At 45.4% G+C, this 22,965-nt stretch overlaps 1 protein-coding gene across 5 annotated transcripts in view; it reads right to left on the reverse strand.

The window, feature by feature from the left end:
* LOC110528035 (calmodulin-binding transcription activator 1) overlaps positions 1–22,965 on the reverse strand; it is a 135,946-nt gene that overhangs the window by 38,284 nt on the left and 74,697 nt on the right. For all 5 annotated transcript variants that reach the window (XM_036983596.1, XM_036983594.1, XM_036983595.1 and 2 more), the window contains exon 4: positions 12,199–12,266. In XM_036983596.1, coding sequence (XP_036839491.1) covers positions 12,199–12,266 — 68 coding nt within the window. The remainder of the gene's footprint in view (positions 1–12,198; positions 12,267–22,965) is intronic.

The following is a 22,965-nucleotide window of genomic DNA, read 5'->3' on the forward strand; positions in this document are numbered from 1 at the left end:
TAACGTGGCCACTGACAACTCGTACATAGGGTCCGAACTTCTAGTTTGCGCCTCGGATACCAACACCACCCGCTGGTGGGGGGATCCCGAGACAAGGGGGGGAATAGTAGCCCAGACCCATGATGAGCCTTATCGAGGCCGGTGGGAGGGTCGGGATTACGGACAACACCGTACGAGGCCGCCAGAGCATAAATCAAATCTAGTTGTAAACTCCCCTTTGAGAACAGTGAGGAGCAGACAGGCCCCTGGATGGGGATTATCTTAGAACACATCTAAGATAGTACTGAGGTGTACCACACTGGTCGTAAAGGAAGTCCAGTAGACTTGTCCACCTCCAAAACAAATGGCAACAATAATCATTCTTGCCATGTGTAGTAGTCACTCCAAGACAACTAGTAAAATGCTCTAATCATGTATTACTGTAGGATAACATTTCAGAATAAATTCGGTAGGACAACTGGAACCCTTGAGTACCAGTACCAATACCACAGTCAGTCCAGCAACACTCAGTAAGAGGATTAGTAACCTCACAAGTTAAATTGCTATTGATAATAGCAACATAGGAGTCACTCAGAGTGCAACACGGGGAAGGGAATCTCCATTGCACTCTTCCAATGGTTACACACGCTACTAATAAATAGAACCCTCTGTTCAGGAGAAATGTTATTAGAACTCATGAATCACGATCACACCACGTACGACTGGTCTAATACTTAGAGTACTTCCGTCATGAGGTTAGCTCCTCCGTGGATAACATAGCTATGAAGCATACTTCTTCATACCTACCGCCACTACAATAGTGGAAAACAGTGACTGGTAGTAAAACCACTACAGACTCTCTCGACACCAATTCTGACTGACCTCCAGGCATTGACCTGAAAATTACCTGACTACGTCAGACTCATTCTGAACAAGTTGTAATCTGCCAGGATACTTGGTTTCCTTCCCTTGACATGTGTGCTTGCATAAGCATAAACGCACATGCACAACGGAACATCCTGTCACGTTCTGACCTTGATTTTCCGTTGTTTTGTATTTATTTAGTATGGTCAGGGCGTGAGTTGGGTGGGCAGTCTATGTTTGTTTTTCTATGTTTTGGGGCATTTCTATGTTTTCGGCCTAGTATGGTTCTCAATCAGAGGCAGGTGTCATTAGTTGTCTCTGATTGAGAATCATACTTAGGTAGCCTGGGTTTCACTGTGTGTTGTGGGTGATTGTTCCTGTCTCTGTGTTTGTTGTCACAGGATAGGCTGTATAGGTTTTCACGTTCCGTTTGTTGTTTTGTAGATTTAAGTTATTTCATGTATCGTTCAGTTTTCCATTAAAGAACATGAGTAACCACCACGCTGCTTTTTGGTCCGCTTCTCCTTCTACAGACGAACGTCGTTACACATCCAATTAGGATTTATGCTAGGATCACTTAAGGGTCCGAGCAAAATACCAGCCTTAGTAAAGTTGAACATTTATTTTGAGGCCTTTAACTCTACAGCTATAGCACTCACCAGTTTTCTTCCCAGAAGTCCATAGGTCACCCCTGTAGACTGCCGAAAACTAGTGCCTTACAGCTGTAGACTTATCATATAGTTATCAGCTTAGGATAGTACCCTAAGCAACACCCCGCAAATTAGGAAAGCTCTAGATATGACATTAGACAATGCCAAGATAGGGTCATTTTGCCAAGACCATGGATGTAGATAGAATACAGTCCAATTAGATGATTAAGGGGGCATAACTATATTTAGTTTTGTTTATGCTTTCATTCATTTTGTTTCATTTTCTTCGGCTCGTAGAAAGTGATAGAGCCATAAGCAACTTCCCCATACAACCATCAGTTAGTTGGGACGAAATTTAATGATATATTTCATGAGTGTGTGTGCGTTGTTAACATCTGCCTAAGTTACTGTCCAGATCTTCCAGTCTGGACGACCAGACTACGGGTCCGGAACGGCGATCCCAATCCGGACATCCTCTGCCCAGCCATGGAGCGGACTTCTTCATTTGCAGACCTCCTACCCGGGTCGACCACACCAGAGGGGGGACTGCAACGATGGTCCACAACCAGGACAACCCATTGTCATTTTTATGTTGGTTTGCAACATGCAGGTTAATCGCAAGATTGAACCCAACATGACTGTCATGACGTTGGCCTGGGGGTAGGTTTATGACAGTCATAAAAACCTCTTCCCCCCTTTTTCCTCTCTCTACCCTACTGATGTTACATTTGCAAAACCCTTGGTTAACATAGAGATTCTGGGAACATAAGAAGGTGGGGAGAAATTAACTATATTCTGGTAATCCGACCAATTGAACATATGCGGTGGTACTCAATGAATATGATGTCAGTTCGGTTGTCATCTGAGACATTCTCATCAATGATAAGATGACCTAAACTGTCATGTACTGTCATGTTGTGTCTTGTCTCTGTCCTTTCCCTTCACCCTGTCTCCCTCTGCTGGTCGTTGTTAGGTTACCTTTTCTCCCCCGCTTTCCCCCAGCTGTTCCTTGTCTCCTCTAACTACCCATTCACCCCGTTTCCCACCTGTTCCCTTTTTCCCTCTGATTAGGTCCCTATATCTCTCTCTGTTTCTGTTCCTGTCCTTGTCGGATTCTTGTTTGTTGTGTTTCATGCCTGAGCCAGACTATCGTCATGTTTGCTGTAACCTTGTCCTGTCCTGTCGGAATCTGCCGGTCTATCTGAGCCTACCTATGTTTGGTTATTAAAGAAGCTCTGTTTAAGTTAGTTCGCTTTTGGGTCCTCATTCACTCACCATAACAGAAGAATCCGACCAAGAATGGACCCAGCGACTTCGGATCCTCTCCACTCAGCCGTCGGGATCCAGGGAGCGATGCTAGGCAGACACGAGCAGGAAGTGTCTGCTGCTCGACATGCCGTTGAGACCCTGGCCACCCAAGTCTCCAACCTCACAGAACAGGTTCACCATCTCCGCCTCGATCCACCGGCCACTTCCAGGGCTTTCGAATCTCCGGAGCCCAGAATCAATAACCCGCCGTGTTACTCTGGGGAGCCCACTGAATGCTGCTCGTTCCTCACCCAGTGTGATATTGTGTTTTCTCTCCAGCCCAACACTTACTCCAGGAGCACTGCTCGTGTCGCCTACGTCATATCTCTCCTTATTGGACGGGCTCGTGAGTGGGGCACGGCAATCTGGGAGGCAAGGGCTGAGTGTACTAACCAGTATCAAGACTTTAAGGAGGAGATGATACGGGTTTTTGATCGATCTGTTTTTGGGGAGGAGGCTTCCAGGGCCCTGTCTTCCCTATGTCAAGGCAATCGATCCATAACAGACTACTCTATTGAGTTTCGCACTCTTGCTGTCTCCAGTGGCTGGAACGAGCCGGCCTTGCTCGCTCGTCTTCTGGAGGGTTTCCGCGCAGAGGTAAAGGATGAGATTCTCTCCCGGGAGGTTCCTTCCAGCGTGGATTCCTTGATTGAACTCGCTATTCGCATTGAGCGACGGGTTGATCTTCGTCACCGAGCTCGTGGAAAGGAGCTCGCGCTCTCCGTCGCCTCCCTCTCCGCATCACTACCATCTTCCTCTGCCGGCTCGGGTGCTGAGCCCATGCAGCTGGGAGGTATCCGCATCTCGACTAAGGAGAGGGAACGGAGAATCACCAACCGCCTCTGTCTCTATTGCGGTTCCGCTGGTCATTTTGTCACTTCATGTCCAGTAAAAGGCCAGAGCTCGTCGGTAAGCGGAGGGCTACTGGTGAGCGCTACTACTCCTGTCTCTCCTTCAAGATCCTGCACTACCTTGTCGGTCCATCTACGCTGGACCGGTTCGTCAGCTTCCTGCAGTGCCTTAATAGACTCTGGGGCGGAGGGCTGTTTTATGGACGAGACCTGGGCTCGGGAACATGACATTCCTCTCAGACAGTTAAAGGAGCCCACGGCCTTGTTCGCCCTGGATGGTAGTCCTCTCCCCAGGATTCAGCGTGAGACGCTACCTTTAACCCTCACTGTTTCTGGTAATCATAGTGAAACCATTTCTTTTTTAATTTTTCGTTCACCTTTTACACCTGTTGTTTTGGGCCATCCCTGGCTAGTTTGTCATAATCCTTCCATTAATTGGTCTAGTAATTCTATCCTCTCCTGGAACGTCTCTTGTCATGTGAAATGTTTAATGTCTGCTATCCCTCCTGTTTCCTCTGTCTCTTCTTCACAGGAGGAGCCTGGTGATTTGACAGGGGTGCCGGAGGAATATCACGATCTGCGCACGGTGTTCAGTCGGTCCAGGGCCACCTCTCTTCCTCCACACCGGTCGTATGATTGTAGTATTGATCTCCTTCCGGGAACCACCCCCCCCCGGGGTAGACTATACTCTCTGTCGGCTCCCGAACGTAAGGCTCTCGAAGATTATTTGTCTGTAGCTCTTGACGCCGGTACCATAGTCCCCTCCTCCTCTCCCGCCGGAGCGGGGTTTTTTTTTGTCAAGAAGAAGGACGGGTCTCTGCGCCCCTGCATAGATTATCGAGGGCTGAATGACATAACAGTGAAGAATCGTTATCCGCTTCCTCTTATGTCTTCAGCCTTCGAGATCCTGCAGGGAGCCAGGTTTTTCACTAAGTTGGACCTTCGTAACGCTTACCATCTCGTGCGCATCAGGGAGGGGGACGAGTGGAAGACGGCGTTTAACACTCCGTTAGGGCACTTTGAATACCGGGTTCTTCCTTTCGGCCTCGCTAACGCTCCAGCTGTCTTTCAGGCATTAGTCAATGATGTCCTGAGAGACATGCTGAACATCTTTGTTTTCGTTTACCTTGACGATATACTGATTTTTTCACCGTCACTCCAGATTCATGTTCAGCACGTTCGACGTGTCCTCCAGCGCCTTTTAGAGAATTGTCTTTTTGTGAAGGCTGAGAAGTGCACTTTTCATGCCTCCTCCGTCACATTTCTCGGTTCTGTTATTTCCGCTGAAGGCATTAAGATGGATCCCGCTAAGGTCCAAGCTGTCATTGATTGGCCCGTCCCTAAGTCACGCGTCGAGCTGCAGCGCTTTCTCGGCTTCGCGAACTTCTATCGTCGTTTCATCCGTAATTTCGGTCAGGTGGCAGCTCCTCTCACAGCCCTTACTTCTGTCAAGACGTGCTTTAAGTGGTCCGTTTCCGCCCAGGGAGCTTTTGATCTCCTCAAGAATCGTTTTACATCCGCTCCTATCCTTGTTACACCTGACGTCTCTAGACAGTTCGTTGTCGAGGTTGACGCGTCAGAGGTGGGCGTGGGAGCCATCCTTTCTCAGCGCTCCCTCTCTGACGACAAGGTCCACCCATGCGCGTACTTTTCTCATCGCCTGTCGCCGTCGGAACGTAACTATGATGTGGGTAACCGCGAACTGCTCACCATCCGGTTAGCCCTAGGCGAATGGCGACAGTGGTTGGAGGGGGCGACCGTTCCTTTTGTCGTTTGGACTGACCATAGGAACCTTGAGTACATCCGTTCTGCCAAACGACTTAATGCGCGTCAGGCGCGTTGGGCGCTGTTTTTCGCTCGTTTCGAGTTCGTGATTTCTTATCGTCCGGGCTCTAAGAACACCAAGCCTGATGCTTTGTCTCGTCTCTTCAGTTCTTCAGTAGCCTCCACTGACCCCGAGGGGATTCTCCCTGAGGGGCGTGTTGTCGGGTTGACTGTCTGGGGAATTGAGAGGCAGGTAAAACAAGCGCTCACTCACACTCCGTCGCCGCGCGCTTGTCCTAGGAACCTTCTTTTCGTTCCCGTTCCTACTCGTCTGGCCGTTCTTCAGTGGGCTCACTCTGCCAAGTTAGCCGGCCACCCTGGCGTTCGGGGTACGCTTGCTTCCATTCGCCAGCGTTTTTGGTGGCCCACCCGGGAGCATGACACGCGTCGTTTCGTGGCTGCTTGTTCGGTCTGCGCGCAGACTAAGTCCGGTAACTCTCCTCCTGCCGGCCGTCTCAGGCCGCTTCCTATTCCCTCTCGACCGTGGTCTCACATCGCCTTAGATTTTGTCACCGGACTGCCTTCGTCAGCGGGGAAGACTGTTATTCTTACGGTTGTCGATAGGTTCTCTAAGGCGGCTCATTTCATTCCCCTTGCTAAGCTTCCTTCTGCTAAAGAGACGGCACAAATCATCATCGAGAATGTTTTCAGAATTCATGGCCTTCCGTCAGACGTCGTTTCGGACAGAGGTCCGCAATTCACGTCTCAATTTTGGAGGGAGTTTTGCCGTTTGATTGGGGCTTCCGTCAGTCTCTCTTCCGGCTTTCACCCCCAGTCTAACGGTCAAGCAGAACGGGCCAATCAGACTATTGGTCGCATCTTACGCAGTCTTTCTTTTCTTAACCCTGCGTCTTGGTCAGAACAGCTCCCCTGGGCAGAATACGCCCACAACTCGCTTCCTTCGTCTGCGACCGGGCTATCTCCTTTTCAGAGTAGCCTCGGGTACCAGCCTCCGCTGTTCTCATCTCAGTTCGCCGAGTCCAGCGTCCCCTCCGCTCAGGCTTTTGTCCAACGTTGCGAGCGCACCTGGAAGAGGGTCAGGTCTGAACTTTGCCGTTATAGGACGCAGACTGTGAGGGCTGCTAATAAGCGTAGAACTAAGAGTCCTAGATATTGTCGCGGTCAGAGAGTTTGGCTCTCCACTCAGAACCTTCCCCTTAAGACGGCTTCTCGCAAGTTGACCCCGCGGTTCATTGGTCCGTTCCGTATTTCTCGGGTCATTAATCCTGTCGCAGTTCGACTTCTTCTTCCGCGATACCTTCGTCGCGTCCACCCGGTCTTCCATGTCTCCTGCATCAAGCCCGTCCTTCGCGCCCCCGCTCGTCTTCCCCACCCCCCCCCCATCCTTGTCGAGGGCGCACCCATCTACAGGATCCGTAGAATTTTGGACATGCGTCCTCGGGGCCGTGGTCACCAGTACCTCGTAGATTGGGAGGGGTACGGTCCTGAGGAGAGGAGTTGGGTTCCCTCTCGGGACGTGCTGGACCGTGCGCTGATCGAGGATTTCCTCCGTTGCCGCCAGGTTTCCTCCTCGAGTGCGCCAGGAGGCGCTCGGTGAGTGGGGGGGTACTGTCATGTACTGTCATGTTGTGTCTTGTCTCTGTCCTTTCCCTTCACCCTGTCTCCCTCTGCTGGTCGTTGTTAGGTTACCTTTTCTCCCCCGCTTTCCCCCAGCTGTTCCTTGTCTCCTCTAACTACCCATTCACCCCGTTTCCCACCTGTTCCCTTTTTCCCTCTGATTAGGTCCCTATATCTCTCTCTGTTTCTGTTCCTGTCCTTGTCGGATTCTTGTTTGTTGTGTTTCATGCCTGAGCCAGACTATCGTCATGTTTGCTGTAACCTTGTCCTGTCCTGTCGGAATCTGCCGGTCTATCTGAGCCTACCTATGTTTGGTTATTAAAGAAGCTCTGTTTAAGTTAGTTCGCTTTTGGGTCCTCATTCACTCACCATAACATAAACTCTACAGTGGAAAGTATACACATCAGAGTTATCGGATTCACATGGAATTGTTGTTCAATTTAAATGTTTGAATATAAAATTATTTGTGATGGGATGAAATGTGATTTTAGCTTCTAAAATATGAGATTTGGGTTTTCAAAAGGTAGGGCCCTGCTCAATCAGTGGCCCGCCCCTGTGAAGGGACATGGGCTATAAAACTTTTCAAACACGCCCTCCTCTCCCTTCCTATATAAAGCCTTGACGACAATATAACCTTCTGTTCCGAGGACGTGAGGCTGACGGTCCGATGTCAGAATGGTTCAGATAATAACTACAGAACGAAGCCAACATCAGCGTGAGCTTTGGTTGCGAATGGTATGAACTTTGAACTCTTATTCACTACAGATGTGATACCTCCTAGCCGTTGAGTTAGCAACAGCCGCTGCAAACGAGGGTTAGGAAGGAACAGACAGAGTATCCCGTCTACCACACAACGACGTTACTAGAACGTATTCAATTTACCAGCAGAGACATTCTTGAAAGGACAAAGGAATCGGTTGGGCAACACAGCCTTCCATCTACCACCAACCTACCGAAGCGTCGCTCAGAGTAAATAATTATTGCATTTTAGTTTTCCAAATGGGCGGTAATTTAGAATGGATAAGATACTGTATTTACGATAGCACAGCTTCGCCCTTTGTTCCTCAGTCTTCCCGCTCTTTCACTCAAACCCAGCCCCTTTTCTTTTGTGTAACAAGCTGTCATATCTGTTCCGCCCACTAGGGACGTTTTCCTTTATGACGTAATTTGTAATCAAGTTATGATTTAATTATGTGTATGTGTAATTCTGTGTGATTTGTTAGGTATTTAGTAAATAAATAATGAAACCCAATTTTGTATTTCTGGTTCAACTTGTTAGCCAGGGTTCGTGCCGATAACCAAGAATTTACAACTTTCAGATGAGACTGAATTAAGATGACGATTAATATTGACTGCTATTGATGTAAAATATGACTAGGTCTTTAAGAGTTTATTCTGAAGATAATAGCTCTATAAATATTATTTTGTGGTGCCCGACTCTCTAGTTAATTACATTTACATGATTAGCTCAATCAGGTAATATTAATTACGGAGAAATTATTTTATAGAATAGCATGTCATATCACTTAATTCGGCACAGCCAAAGACATGACAACAGTGACAGGTTATTTTTGGACAAAAGATATTCTTGAATTAACAGAAATGCACACTGCTCACCGCTGATTGTGTGGTTCTACAAATGTGGTTCTATCAATCTTTCAGTCATTTCAGCCCTCTGTGTATGATGCACACACACACACGCACACACACACACACGCTAACATATTAGCTCACAAACACACACGTTAATATTTTAGCAGGGTGCTTTAGCTGCACCGCGGGAAAACTGTTTACTCAGCTACTATTCCTCCAACCTGTGAAGACACACACACACTGCTGTTGTACACACAAACACACACACACGCTGTACACACAGAGGGCAGATCTCCTCCTGAGTGTACTATGAGCTCAATGTCATCCCTGGAGCTCCTCAATCAATCACCACATTACAGAAACAGTGGGACCAGTGGGTGTGTGTGTGTGTGTGTGTGTGTGTGTGTGTGTGTGTGTGTGTGTGTGTGTGTGTGTGTGAGACCGAGCGAGAGAGAGAGAGTGTGTAAGGTGGAGGATTTGCTGCCTTATCTCCTAACAACAGAGACAGAACAAGCATTTCAACAATCAATAAACCCCACACACACAAACCCCTTTTCTCCTCCCCTCCCCTCCCCTTGTCTTTCATTCTCTCCTATCTCCTCCCCTCCCCTTGTCTTTCATTCTCTCCTATCTCCTCTCCTCACATTCTTTCTTTTCCTCTTTACTCCTCTTCTCTCCTCTCGTTTATTCCTCTCCTCTCTTTTTGTTCATTTTTCACTAAAAGTACATGACCAGAGATTATGGTAATTAAATTTATGCACACTCAGTGAAATTGAATGTACTTTGAGCTTATTTTCTTTGCCACCTTAAATGTGTTGTGTTTCAGTGTGTTTCTCAGTAGAGTACAGTAGCCCTCTGATCAAAGCTTAGTTTAGTCTCTGTGTCTCGCGGCTGCTGTGACTCATCCCGCCGCGGTTAACTCTAATTATGTTACAGAGATGATATAAAGATGAGGGATCTGATTCAACCACACACACACACACACACACGCACGCACGCACGCACGCCCGCACACGCGCACACACACACACACACACACGCGCACACACACACACACGCACAAGCGCGCACACACACACACACACACACACACACACACACCCTCGGATTCAACCAGACTTTACATATACTATTGATTCAAGTGCCAAGCTGTTTGGGATATAAAAAGCATTTCCTGAGTTTGTGAGTGCTAGAGGAAGAGAAGGCTTTGCAACCTCCGCTTGCTGAAGATCCCCTGGTTCTGTGTGTATTGTATTGTCGAGGATCCCCTGGTTCTGTGTGTATCGTCGTTATTGCAAAAGAGAATGTGCAGTCAAGAACTTTCCCGGATGTGTGTCCTCTGTGTGTCCTCTGTGTGTCCTTGAACTAGGTGCTCTGCTCACCCTTGACAAAACTCTTGAGCGGTTGTATCCCATGGGGTGAATGAACAAGTGAGGGAGGGAGTGAGTGAGGGGGGAGATTGAGTGTATGATAAAGGGAAAGAGTGATAAAGAAAGGGAAGGATGTAGAGAGAGATATAGAGAGAGAAAGGCGTGGAGGAGTGTTAAGGTTTAAAACAGTCATTAGCTGGAGTTGATGAGGTATGTTGGAATGGGAGGAGTGTGAAGGTGACTGACTGCTGGTGGAGAGCCAGTTGTTTCCACTTATCAAGACAGAGCATTGAGAACAGCTATAACACACCTGCTATAACCCTGATATCAGCCTGCTATAAGAAAGTTATAAAGCTGATATGGGCCTGATATAAGACTGTTATAAAGCTGATATGGGCCTGATATAAGACTGTTATAAAGCTGATATAGGTCTGATATAAGATTGTTATAAAGCTGATATGGGCCTGATATAAGACTGTTATAAAGCTGATATGGGCCTGATATAAGACTGTTATAAAGCTGATATGGGCCTGATATAAGACTGTTATAAAGCTGATATAGGCCTGATATAAGACTGTTATAAAGCTGATATAAGACTGTTATAAAGCTGATATGGGCCTGATATAAGACTGTTATAAAGCTGATATGGGCCTGATATAAGACTGTTATAAAGCTGATATGGGCCTGATATAAGACTGTTATAAATCTGATATGGGCCTGATATAAGACTGTTATAAAGCTGATATGGGCCTGATATAAGACTGTTATAAAGCTGAAATGGGCCTGATATAAGAATGTTATAAAGCTGATATAAGACTATTATAAAGCTGATATGGGCCTGATATAAGACTGTTATAAAGCTGAAATGGGCCTGATATAAGACTGTTATAAAGCTGATATGGGGCTGATATATGACTGTTATAAAGCTGATATGGGCCTGATATAAGATTGTTATAAAGCTGATATGGGCCTGATATAAGATTGTTATAAAGCTGATATAAGACTGTTATAAAGCTGATATGGGCCTGATATAAGACTGTTATAACGCTGATATGGGCGTTATATATGACTGTTACAAAGCTGATATGGGCCTGATATAAGACTGTTATAACGCTGATATGGGCGTTATATATGACTGTTATAAAGCTGCTATAAGACTGTTATAAATCTGATATGGGCCTGATATAAGACTGTTATAAAGCTGATATGGGCCTGATATAAGACTGTTATAAAGCTGATATGGGCCTGATATAAGACTGTTATAAAGCTGATATGAACCTGCTATAAAATGGTTATAAATTGGCTATACGAGTATGCTATAGTTCACCAAAGCCCCAGCCCACACCAGTGGGATTAGCTGTAATCTACCATAATCTGGCTCCATTTCTTTGTGGTTCTGAATTGAGTGGATTTAATGTGACTGACTGTCTACAGCTGCCATCCATCAGACTGCTAGGCCTGCGAGTGTCATAACCAATTACCATACTTCTAGCAGCTGGCTGGAGGCTAAACTCCAGTCAGATGTTAACTAGATTCAAATGTAGCCTAGTGTGACAGTCACCCAATCCCAGATCGACCCTTAGCTAATGCCCACTAGGCCTAGGTATATGATTGAATTGATAAACACTATATGGTAATAGCTCCACCTCAACCTCTGATGGAAGTTGATCAATTGAATTTACACCGAACCAATGCCTTCAGATCTACACAATTGTCTTGGGGTTCAGGTCTATGGGGAATAGGATATGGCTTTATCGCTCTCTCTTTAGATCTCTCTCTCTCTTAAACTTCTGTTTTTCTTACAGGCTGGAATGTTCATGTACTGCAGGGTCTTGACCCGATAAAGGGAATTTTAAAATTCAAAATCTTTCTCTCCCTCTGTCTCTCCCTCCCGCTCTCTCTCCCTATAACTAATTTGCAGTTATGCTTATACATATTCAATTTCAGATGTGAAATCCTGCTAACCTCTCTCTTAAACACACACGTCCCCCATAAAACCTGAATTATACATCACTTATCATCATACATTTACATTCATTAATGCAACATTTATAGCTGACTAGGTTTTCATCATTTTACATTGACATTTTTAGATAGTAAAGGTACTGTGTAAGTTCTACATGTGTTACCATAAATTATTGTGTGTGCGTGTCTGCGTGTGCACGTGTGTGTGTGTCTCACCTGGTCTTGGGTGATGTTGTCAGCCATTCTTCATGTTTCTCAAATGTGATCAGATACGCTGCAATCTCCTGGAGAGAGGGAGAGAAATTAGAGACCTTACAGTGTTTGTGCGTGTGTGAGGATGTTTCTAGATGACCTGCTGATGACCACTGCCAGACTGTCACTCTCTTATCGCCATAGCGACACTCAGGAGCCCTTGCCACTGAGCAGCCAGTCAGGAGAGAGATTAGAAACACCATCTGGAGAAACAACCAATCAGACACTCTTGATTGACCCAGGTCACCCTCCACTGCGGACAAAAAAGCTCAGAGCACACATACGCACACATACACACACACACACTCACTCACTCACTCACTCTGCAGGTAAGAAGGTGTAGAGAGATAAGAGCTGTGTGCGTGTGTGTGTGCACTGAGAGCAGAAAAGTTCACTCTGAAAGTTTCTGTGTAGATAACATATAGAGCCCAAGCTCCACTCATCAGCTATCCTGAGCTCAAGAAGCTCTCACAGTCTCACTGCAGAATTAGACGTTTATTCACGTTTCTCCAAACTTAAAATTTTGAAGTTACTCCAAACATCACATTTAGAAGGTTAAGAGTTAATGTTTTGGATAGGGTTCAAACATTAAGCTTAGGCACTTATTCCAAATGGTTTAAGGTAAGGGTTCATGTTCGGGATAGGGTTAAAACCCCAAAATTAAAACAAGTGTCCACCACTGGTATCGAACACACCCTCATCCACAACACCCTAGCCAAACCCAAGCCTACTTGATGGTAATAGCGCTCACCGTTGCCCCTAGTGGCCAGTTAAGGTATTTCCCGACATCCTCAGGACATGGATAGACGTCCAATTTCAAAATCACTCACCGCGATCTGTACCCTGCAGTACCTTTCTAACCATCTCGCTCTCTCTCTGTTTCTCATCAACCCTTCCCCTATTTCTGTTTCCTCCTCTTCCACTCAAAGTTTAAACTATGACAGTGAGAGTGACCTGAAACACCTAAATCTGCTGTGTGACAATGAGAAGATGATGGTACACGCACACACTGTCACGTTCGTCGTAAGAATTATCGGACCAAGGTGCAGCGTGATCTGGTTTCCACATGTTTATTAACTGAAACGCACAAAAACAATAAAGAATGAACGAAACGTGAAGACAATGGAGTGCTCACAGGCAACTACACATAAACAAGATCCCACCAAACACATTGAGGAAATGGCTGCCTAAATATGATCCCCAATCAGAGACAACGATCAACAGCTGTCTCTGATTGGGAACCATACCAGGCCAACATAGAAATAGATAACCTAGATTACCCACCCTAGTCACACACCGATCTAACAAAATAGAGAATAAGAAGGCTCTCTATGGTCAGGGCATGACACACTCACACAAAATCACTTTAACTCCTTTGAAACCTGTAACCATTCCCTTTCTTCTGTGCAATCTTCAACTCTTACTTTCTCCTTTCTTTGTGAAATGCAAATTGTCAATCAGCTGTTTGAAATGTACTATGAAGAAGTGCACGAACACACACACACACAGAGATACAGGAGAAGAAGGTACCATAGCTGCAGAGAAGGCACTTAGTATGATTGCTTTTCCTTCTGTGTGTGTGTGTGTGTGTGTGTGTGTGTGCGTGCGTGCGTGCGTGCGTGTATGTGTGTGTGTAAGCGTCTGTGCTTCTGACCCTGTTGAGCATGAATCGTGGGCAGTTTTGTTAAATCCAGCCAATGATGTATAGACTGGTTGGTTGTTTAGCAACAAAACCAACGCATGCGCAACTATGGGGCAAAACAGAAGGTGTTGGCTTAGATAGTTTATATATTGTCAACAATGTTTCCTCTCCAATGTGTATTGAAAACTTGAATATATTTGCACAATGAGCAGTTGTTGTCTCGCAAAAACATCTTTACAGGTGTTGATTAGCTAGATAGTATTTTTCCCCCATATTATTAGCATAGACATGGGGGCGGCAGGGTAGCCTAGTGGTTAGAGCGTTGGCCTAGCAACCGGAAGGTTGAAAGTTCAAACCCCCGAGCTGACAAATCTGTCATTCTGCCCCTCAACAGGCAGTGTTCCTAGGCCTTCATTGAAAATATGAATTTGTTCTTAACTTACTTGCCTAGTTAAATAAAGGTACATTTTTTTTAAAGACATGAAATCAGTCAAAACACCTCAAAACAAGGCTTCTTGTCATCATTGCTAGCTACAAAAAGCCTTCTGCCCCATTGAAGTGCGTAGATGGTTTTCGTGCATTGACGTTTTCAGTGCATTCGGAAAGTATTCAGACCCCTTGACTTTTTAAAAATGTTGTTACATTACAGCCTTATTCTAAAATTGATTCAATAAACACAAATCCTCAACAAATACCCCATAAAGACAAAGCGAAAACAGGTTTTAAAATTGTTTGCAAAAAAAAAAAAAAAAAAACAGAAATACCTTATTTACATAGGTGTTCAGACCCTTTGCTGTGAGACTTGAAATTGAGCTCAGCTGCATCCTGTTTCCATTGATCATCTTTGAGATGTTTCTACAACTTAATTGGAAAGGCACACAACTGTCTATATACAGTTGAAATCGGAAGTTTACATGCACTTAGGTTGGAGTCATTAAAACCCGTTTTTCAACCACTCCACAAATTTCTTGTTAACAAACTATAGGTTTGGCAAGTTGGTTAGGACATCTACTTTGTGCATGACAAGTCATTTTTCCAACATTTGTTTACAGACATTTTATTTCACTTATAATTCCCTGTATCAATATTTCAGTGAGTCAGAAGTGTCACGTTCTGACCCTAGTTCCTTTATTTTGTCTTTGTGTTAGTATGGTCAGGGCGTGAGTTGGGGTGGGCAGTCTATGTTCATTTTTCTAGGTTGTGTTTATGTGTTTGGCCTGGTATGGTTCTCAATCAGGTGTCGTTTGTTGTCTCTGATTGAGAATCATACTTGGGTAGCCTTTTCCCACCTGTGTTTTGTGGGTGATTGTTTTCTGTTTTGTGTCTTCACCAGACAGGACTGTTTCGTTTCGTGTCATTCTCTTTGTCATTTTTGTTTTAGTGTTCTGAGTTTAATAAATATCATCATGAACACGTACCACGCTGCGCATTGGTCCTCCGATCCTTCATACTCCTCAGACGAGAACGACGAACGTTACAAGAAGTGTACATACACTAAGTTGACTGTGCCTTTAAACAGCTTGGAAAATTCCAGAAAATTATGTCATGGCTTTATAAGCTTCTGATAGGCTAATTGACATCATTTGAGTCAATTGGAGGTGTACATGTGGACGTACTTCAAAGCTTAACTTCAAACTCAGTGCTTCTTTGCTTGACATCATGGGAATATCAAAAGAAATAAGCCAAAACCTCAGAAAAAACCTCCACAAGTCTGGTTCATCCTTGGGAGCAATTTCCAAATGCCTGAAGGTACCACATTAATCTGTAGAAACAAAAGCACATAAGTATAAACACCATGGGACCATGCAGCCATCATACCGCTCAGGAAGGAGACGCGTTCTGTCTCCTAGAGATGAACGTACTTTGGTGCGAAAAGTGCAAATCAATCCCAGAACAACAGCAAAGGACCTTGTGAAGATGCTGGAGGAAACAGATACAAATGTATCTATACCCACAGTAAAAGGAGTCCTGTATCGACATAACCTGAAAGGCCGCTCAGCAAGGAAGAAACCACTGCTGCAAAACCGCCATAAAGAAATCCAGACTACGGTTTGCAACTGCACATGGGGACAAAGATCGTACTTTTTGGAGAAATGTCATCTGGTCCGATGAAACAAAAATAGAACTGTTTGGCCATAATGACCATCGTTATGTTTGGAGGAAAAAGGGGGATGCTTGCAAGCCGAAGAACACCATCCCAAAACCGCGACTCGTCAGTGAAGAGCAGTTTTTACCAGTCCTGTCTGGTCCAGCGGTGGGTTTGTGCCCATAGGTGACATTGTTGCCGGTGATGTCTGGTGAGGACCTGCCTTATAACAGGCCTACAAGCTCTCAGTCCAGCCTCTCTCAGCCTATTGCAGACAGTCTGAGCACTGATGGAGGGATTGTGCGTTCCTGGTGTAACTAGGGCGGTTGTTGTTGCCATCCTGTACCTGTCCCGCAGGTGTGATGTTTGGATGTACAAATCCTGTGCAGGTGTTGTTACACGTGGTCTGCCACTGCAAGGACGATCAGCTGTCCATCCTGGCTCCCTGTAGCGCTGTTTTAGGCGTCTCACAGTACGGACATTTCAATTTATTGCCCTGGCCACATCTGCAGTCCTCATGCCTCCTTTCAGCATGCCTAAGGCACGTTCACGCAGATGAGCAAGGACCCTGGGCATCTTTCTTTTGGTGTTTTTCAGAGCCAGTAGAAAGGCCTCTTTAGTGACCTGTGACCTCAATTGCCTACCATCTGTAAGCTGTTAGTGTTTTAATGACAGTTCCACAGGTGCATGTTCATTAATTGTTTATGGTTCATTGAACAAGAATGGGAAACAGTGTTTAAACCCTTTACAATGAAGATCTGTGAAGTTATTTAGATTTTTTTAAAATATTATTATTTTTGCCCTGTTTCTCCCCAATTTCGTGGTATCCAACTGGTAGTAGTTACAGTCTGGTCTCATCGCTGCAACTACCATACGGACTCAGGAGAGGCGAAGGTTGAGAGCCATGCGTCCTCTGAAACACAACCCAACCAAGCCACACTGTTTCTTCACACAATTCCCATCCGACATGGAAGCCAGCCACACCACTGTGTCAGAGGAAACAGAAATGGAAAAATGTGTATCTGAACAAAAGGGGGGTTCAAAATCAAAAGTAACAGTCAGTATCTGGTGTGGCCACCAGCTGCATTAAGTACTGCAGTGCATCTCATCCTCATGGACTGCACAGGATTTGCCAGTTCTTGCTGTGAGATGTTACCCCAGTCTTCCACCAAGGCACCTGCAAGTTCCCGGACATTTCTGGGGGAATGGCCCTAGCCCTCACCCTCCGATCCAACAGGTCCCAGACGTGCTCAGTGGGATTGAGATCCAGGCTCTTCGCTGGCCATGGCAGAACACTGACATTCCTGTCTTGCAGGAAATCACGCACAGTACGAGCAGTATGCCTGGTGGCATTGTCATGCTGGAGGGTCATGTCAGGATGAGCCTGCAGAAAGGTTACCACATGAGGGAGGAGGATGTCTTCTCTGTAACGCACAGCGTTGAGATTGCCTGCAATGACAACAAGCTCAGTCCAATGATGCTGTGACACACCGCTCAGGACCATGACGGACCCTCCAACTCCAAATCGATCCCGCTCCAGAGTACAGCCCTCGGTGTAACGCTCATTCCTTCGACGATAAATGCGAATCCAACCATCACCCCTGGTGAGACAAAACCGCGACTCGTCAGTGTAGAGCACTTTTTGCCAGTCCTGTCCTGTCTGGTCCAGCGGTGGGTTTGTGCCCACAGGTGACATTGTTGCCGGTGATGTCTGGTGAGGACCTGCCTTATAACAGGCCTACAAGCCCTTAGTCCAGCCTCTCTCAGCCTATTGCGGACAGTCTGAACACTGATGGAGGGATTGTGCGTTCCTGGTGTAACTCGGGCGGTTGTTGTTGCCATCCTGTACCTGTCCCAAAGGTGTGATGTTTGGACGTACCGATCCTGTGCAGGTGTTGTTACACGTGGTCTGCCACTGCAAGGACGATCAGCTGTCCGTCCTGGCTCCCTGTAGCGCTGTTTTAGGCGTCTCACAGTACGGACATTTCAATTTATTGCCCTGGCCACATCTGCAGTCCTCATGCCTCCTTTCAGCATGCCTAAGGCACGTTCACGCAGATGAGCAAGGACCTTGGGCATCTTTCTTTTGGTGTTTTTCAGAGCCAGTAGAAAGGCCTCTTTAGTGACCTGTGACCTCAATTGCCTACCATCTGTAAACTGTTAGTGTTTTAATGACAGTTCCACAGGTGCATGTTCATTAATTGTTTATGGTTCATTGAACAAGAATGGGAAACAGTGTTTAAACCATTTACAATGAAGATCTATGAAGTTATTTGGATATTTTTTTAATATTTATTTTTTATCCCTGTTTCTCCCCAACTTCGTGGTATCCAATTGGTAGTAGTTACAGTCTGGTCTCATCGCTGCAACTACCATACGGACTCGGGAGAGGTGAAGGTTGAGAGCCATGCGTCCTCTGAAACACAACCCAACCAAGCCGCACTGTTTCTTGACACAATTCCCATCCGACCCGGAAGCCAGCCACACCATTGTGTCAGAGGAAACACTGTACACCTGGCGACCTGGTCAGCGTGCACTGTGCCCGGCCCGCCACAGGAGTCGCTAGTCCGCAATGAGACAAGGATATCCCTGCCGGCCAAACCCTCCCTAACCCGGACGACACTGGGCCAATTGTGTGCCGCCCCATGGGCCTCCCAGTCGCAGCCAGCTGCGACAGAGCCTGGACTCGAACCCAGAATCTCTTGTGGCACAGCTAGCACTGCGATGCAGTGCCTTGGACCACTGCGCCACCCGGTAGGCCTTATTTGGATTTTTACAAATTATCTTTGAAAGATAGGGTCGTGAAAAAGGGGCGTTTGTTTTTTTGCTGAGTTTATTATGCAAACCAGACAGCACATTTTCTTGTGTTTTAAAAATGTACTGATAGCCAAGGGCACACTCCAACACTCAGATATTAATTTACAAACGAAGCATTTGTGTTTAGTGAGTCTGCCAGATCAGAGGCAGTGCTGCAGGAGGGACTGGTGCACTTCACAAAATAGATGGCATCATGAGGAGGGGAAATTTCGTGGATATATTGAAGCAACATCTCAAGACATCAGTCAGGAAGTTAAAGCTTGGTTGCAAATGGGTCTTCCAAATGGACAATGACCCCAAGCATAATTCCAAAATCAAGGTATTGGAGTGGCCATCACAAAGCCCTGATCTCAATCCTGAGCAAGGAGGCCTACAAACCTGACTCAGTTACACCAGCTCTGTCAGGAGGAATGGGCCAAAATTCACCCAACTTATTGTGGGAAGCTTGTGGAAGGCTACCCGAAAGGTTTAACCCAAGTTAAACAATTTAAAGGCAATGCTACCAAATACTAATTGAGTGTATGTAAACTTCTGACCCACTGGGAATGTGATAAAAGAAATAAAACTTGAAATAAATCATTCTCTCTGCTATTATTTGGACATTTCACATTCTTAAAATAAAGTGGTGATCCAAACTGACCGAAGACAGGGAATTTTTACTAGGATTAAATGTCAGGAATTGTGAAAAACTGAGTTTAAATGTATTTGGCTAAGGTGTATGTAAACTTCCAACTTCACCTGTATATAAATCATTCACTGCGAAATTCGACATACGTCCAAGTAAGCAGGATTTTGGGACATCACTTCAAAACCGACCACTAGGGGCAACGGTGAGGGCTATTACTTTCAACTTAACCTTCGAAATTTGACGTTTAAGGGCAAATGTCCCGATTCTGCAGTGAGACTGTGAGAGCTTGTTGGTTAACCCACATCTCTAGAGCTGGAGACTGGGCCGGGGGAAACATACCCAGCCCCGAAAACCTCTGAAAACACACACCTCATTCATTTATTAATCTATTCATTTACTCAAATGACCAATGGCTGTATGTCCCCTGTGTACTTTCAGAGAGAGAGAGAGAGAGAGAGAGAGAGAGAGAGAGCAATTAAAGACTTACCCCCAAAGAGCCGTTAAAACGCAAAAGGGAGACGTCAGCTGAAAGAGCAGGCTGACACACATTACACACTCATTACACACACACACACACTGAGAGCGTGGCTGTGAAGGTCGATTCTTAGGAAGTTACTGCCAGTCAGTCCCTACGGAAACCAGTGATGGAATGCTCTGAGCACACAGTGCGACACATCCACCTATCAGAAATACTGTGTGTGTGTGTGTGTGTACAGGGACCAGACGACCAGGGACACACCAGGGACCTAGTCCAGAAACCCAGTCCTGATAGGAATACCTGACCCCTCCCTTTCCACACACGCACGCGCGCACACAGACACACACACATGTTTACATATACGTACAAATGCCATAGTAAAAGTTTGAATGGTTCTGCAGTTTAGATGTATCAGCATTGCATCAACCACTAAGGGTCTTGCTCAGTAGAGACCTAAAACTAAAAGTAAGGCAGTATTCAAAACGGTTACAGGTATTTTTCTTCTCTTTCATGTTGTTCTAAATAGGCCATGGTCTGTTGTTGGTTGCTCTGACTCTCAGGTTAACAAAGTGTGTGTTTTGTTGCTAACTGTGTGTGAAATGGTGCTAGAGACAGACAGTACGGAACATAGTGTGTGAGTGGGAAGATGAATTTGAAGGAGAGCAAGAGCCAAAGGGGAATCTAACTCCCCCACACACATCACAAATACAATCTCTAAAACAAAACAGGGACAAATAACACAAAACACATGTGCATTACACACACAAACTGTATACACATGGGTCAGTGAAGTAGGACCAGCATCGCACACACACACATAAAGTAACACACACACAACCCACTGGGAATAGACGTCAATTCAACGTCTATTCAACGTTGATTCTGATGAATACCAAATACCAAAATACCAACCAGTGTGTGCCCAGTGGGATACGACACTTACAAAGCAATCTCATTAGTGGAAATCACTCAGCTGTAACAACGGCAATGTCTCATGCCAGTAAACACCCAAAACACCACATACAAGTTAATTATGCATTAATCACACACACACACACACACACACACACACACACACACACACACACACACACACACACACACACACACACACACACACACACACACACACACACACACACACACACACACAATTGATTCCCATTCAAAATCCTATGTTCCCTAACTTTAAACCTAATCATAAGCTTAACTCCAAACCCCTAACCCTGACTCCTAAACCGAACCTCTAACCCTAATTGTAACCCTAACCTTAAATCTAACCCCTAAGCCTATAATACCCCTTTTCCTTGTGGGGACCAGCGAAATATCCCTGAATTATTCTTGTTTTACTATCCTTGTGAGGACTTCTGGTCCCACACACACACACACACACACACACACGCACACACACACACACACACACACACACACACACACACACACACACACACACACACACACACACACACACACACACACACACACACACACACACACACACACACACACACACACACACAAACTGAGAGCATATCAGAAGATAGAAACTCATTAGGACAGTAAAAGAACAGCCAACAACCGAAACAATAGCAGTGCCAGAAACAAAGGAGAGTTGAATGATTCCCACAGCAATCAGAGACATCTGGGCTTAACAACACTGTGTTAGTTATCAAAGTCCTCTACTCTCTCTTTCTCTCTTATCGAAATAGGCAATTAAGACACTCAAACACCCATACATACAGGCCATATACAGAATAAACCAGCCCAATATAAACAATGATGTAAAGAATATAAAGAATGATGGAAGAAAGAGAGAAGGAGAATGTAGAGAGATGGATAGATGTATTATTGACTGTGTGTTTTTGTGTGTGTGTTTGTGCACAGGTGTCTGTGTATCTGTGTGAGAGATGACGCAGGTGAATTTTTCTTTTTGAGAATTCTAAGGGCGCTTTCTGAAGACTTTCTGACAGGCATTATCAAAGACACCCTCAGCAGGGGTCCGCACATTGTCTGAGACGCAACTCACTTGTTGCAGGCTTTGATGTTTGCCACTTATCTTCCCCCTACAGAGTGTCGCACATAATGCAAATAGAGAGAGAGAGGGGGGAGAAAGAGGTGAGGAGGGATAGAGAGATGTGGAGAGAGAGAAGAGACAGACAGAGTGTGTGTGCGTGAGAGAGAGAGAGAGGGGGGGGGGGTGAGGAGGGATAGAGAGATGTGGAGAGAGAGAAGAGAGACAGAGTGTGTGTGTGTGTGTGTAAGAGAGCGAGAGAGAGAGAGAGAGAGAGAGAGAGAGAGAACATAAAATTCAACATACCAATTAGGATCTGGCAAAAAAAGCTTGAATCAGTTATAGAACCTATTGTCCTTTATGGTTGTGAGGTCTGGGGTCCGCTCACCAACCAAGAATTCACAAAATAGGACAAACACCAAATTGAGACTCTGAATGCAGAATTCTGCAAAAATATCCTCCACGTACAACGTAAAACACCAAATAATGCATGCAGAGCAGAATTAGGTCGATACCCGCTAATTATCAAAATCCAGAAAAGAGCCGTTAAATTCTATAACCACCTAAAAAAGGAAACGATTCCCAAACCTTCCGTAACAAAGCCATCACCTACAGAGAGATGAACCTGGAGAAGAGTCCCCTAAGCAAGCTGGTCCTGGGGCTCTGCTCACAAACACAAACAGACCCAAAAGAGCCCCAGGGCAGCAACACAATTAGACCCCCCCCTCAAAAAAAATATACAAATATATATTTGTCACATGCGCCGAATTCCCCTTACAGTGAAATGCTTAACCAACAATGCAGTTTTTTAGAAAAATACCTTAAAAATGTAAGAAATAAATGTAACAAGTAATTAAAGAGCAGCAGTAAAATAACAATGGAGAGTCTATATACAGGGGGTACCGGTACAGAGTCAATGTATGGGGGCAACGGTTAGTCGAAGTAATATGTACATGGAGGTAGAGTTATTAAAGTGACTATGCATAGATAATAACAGAGATTAGCAGCAGCATAAAATGGGGGGTAATGCAAACAGTCTGGGTAGCCATTTGATTAGATGTTGAGGAGT

Source organism: Oncorhynchus mykiss, chromosome 7 (genome assembly GCF_013265735.2).
Source record: "Oncorhynchus mykiss isolate Arlee chromosome 7, USDA_OmykA_1.1, whole genome shotgun sequence".
Lineage (NCBI taxonomy): Eukaryota > Metazoa > Chordata > Actinopteri > Salmoniformes > Salmonidae > Oncorhynchus > Oncorhynchus mykiss.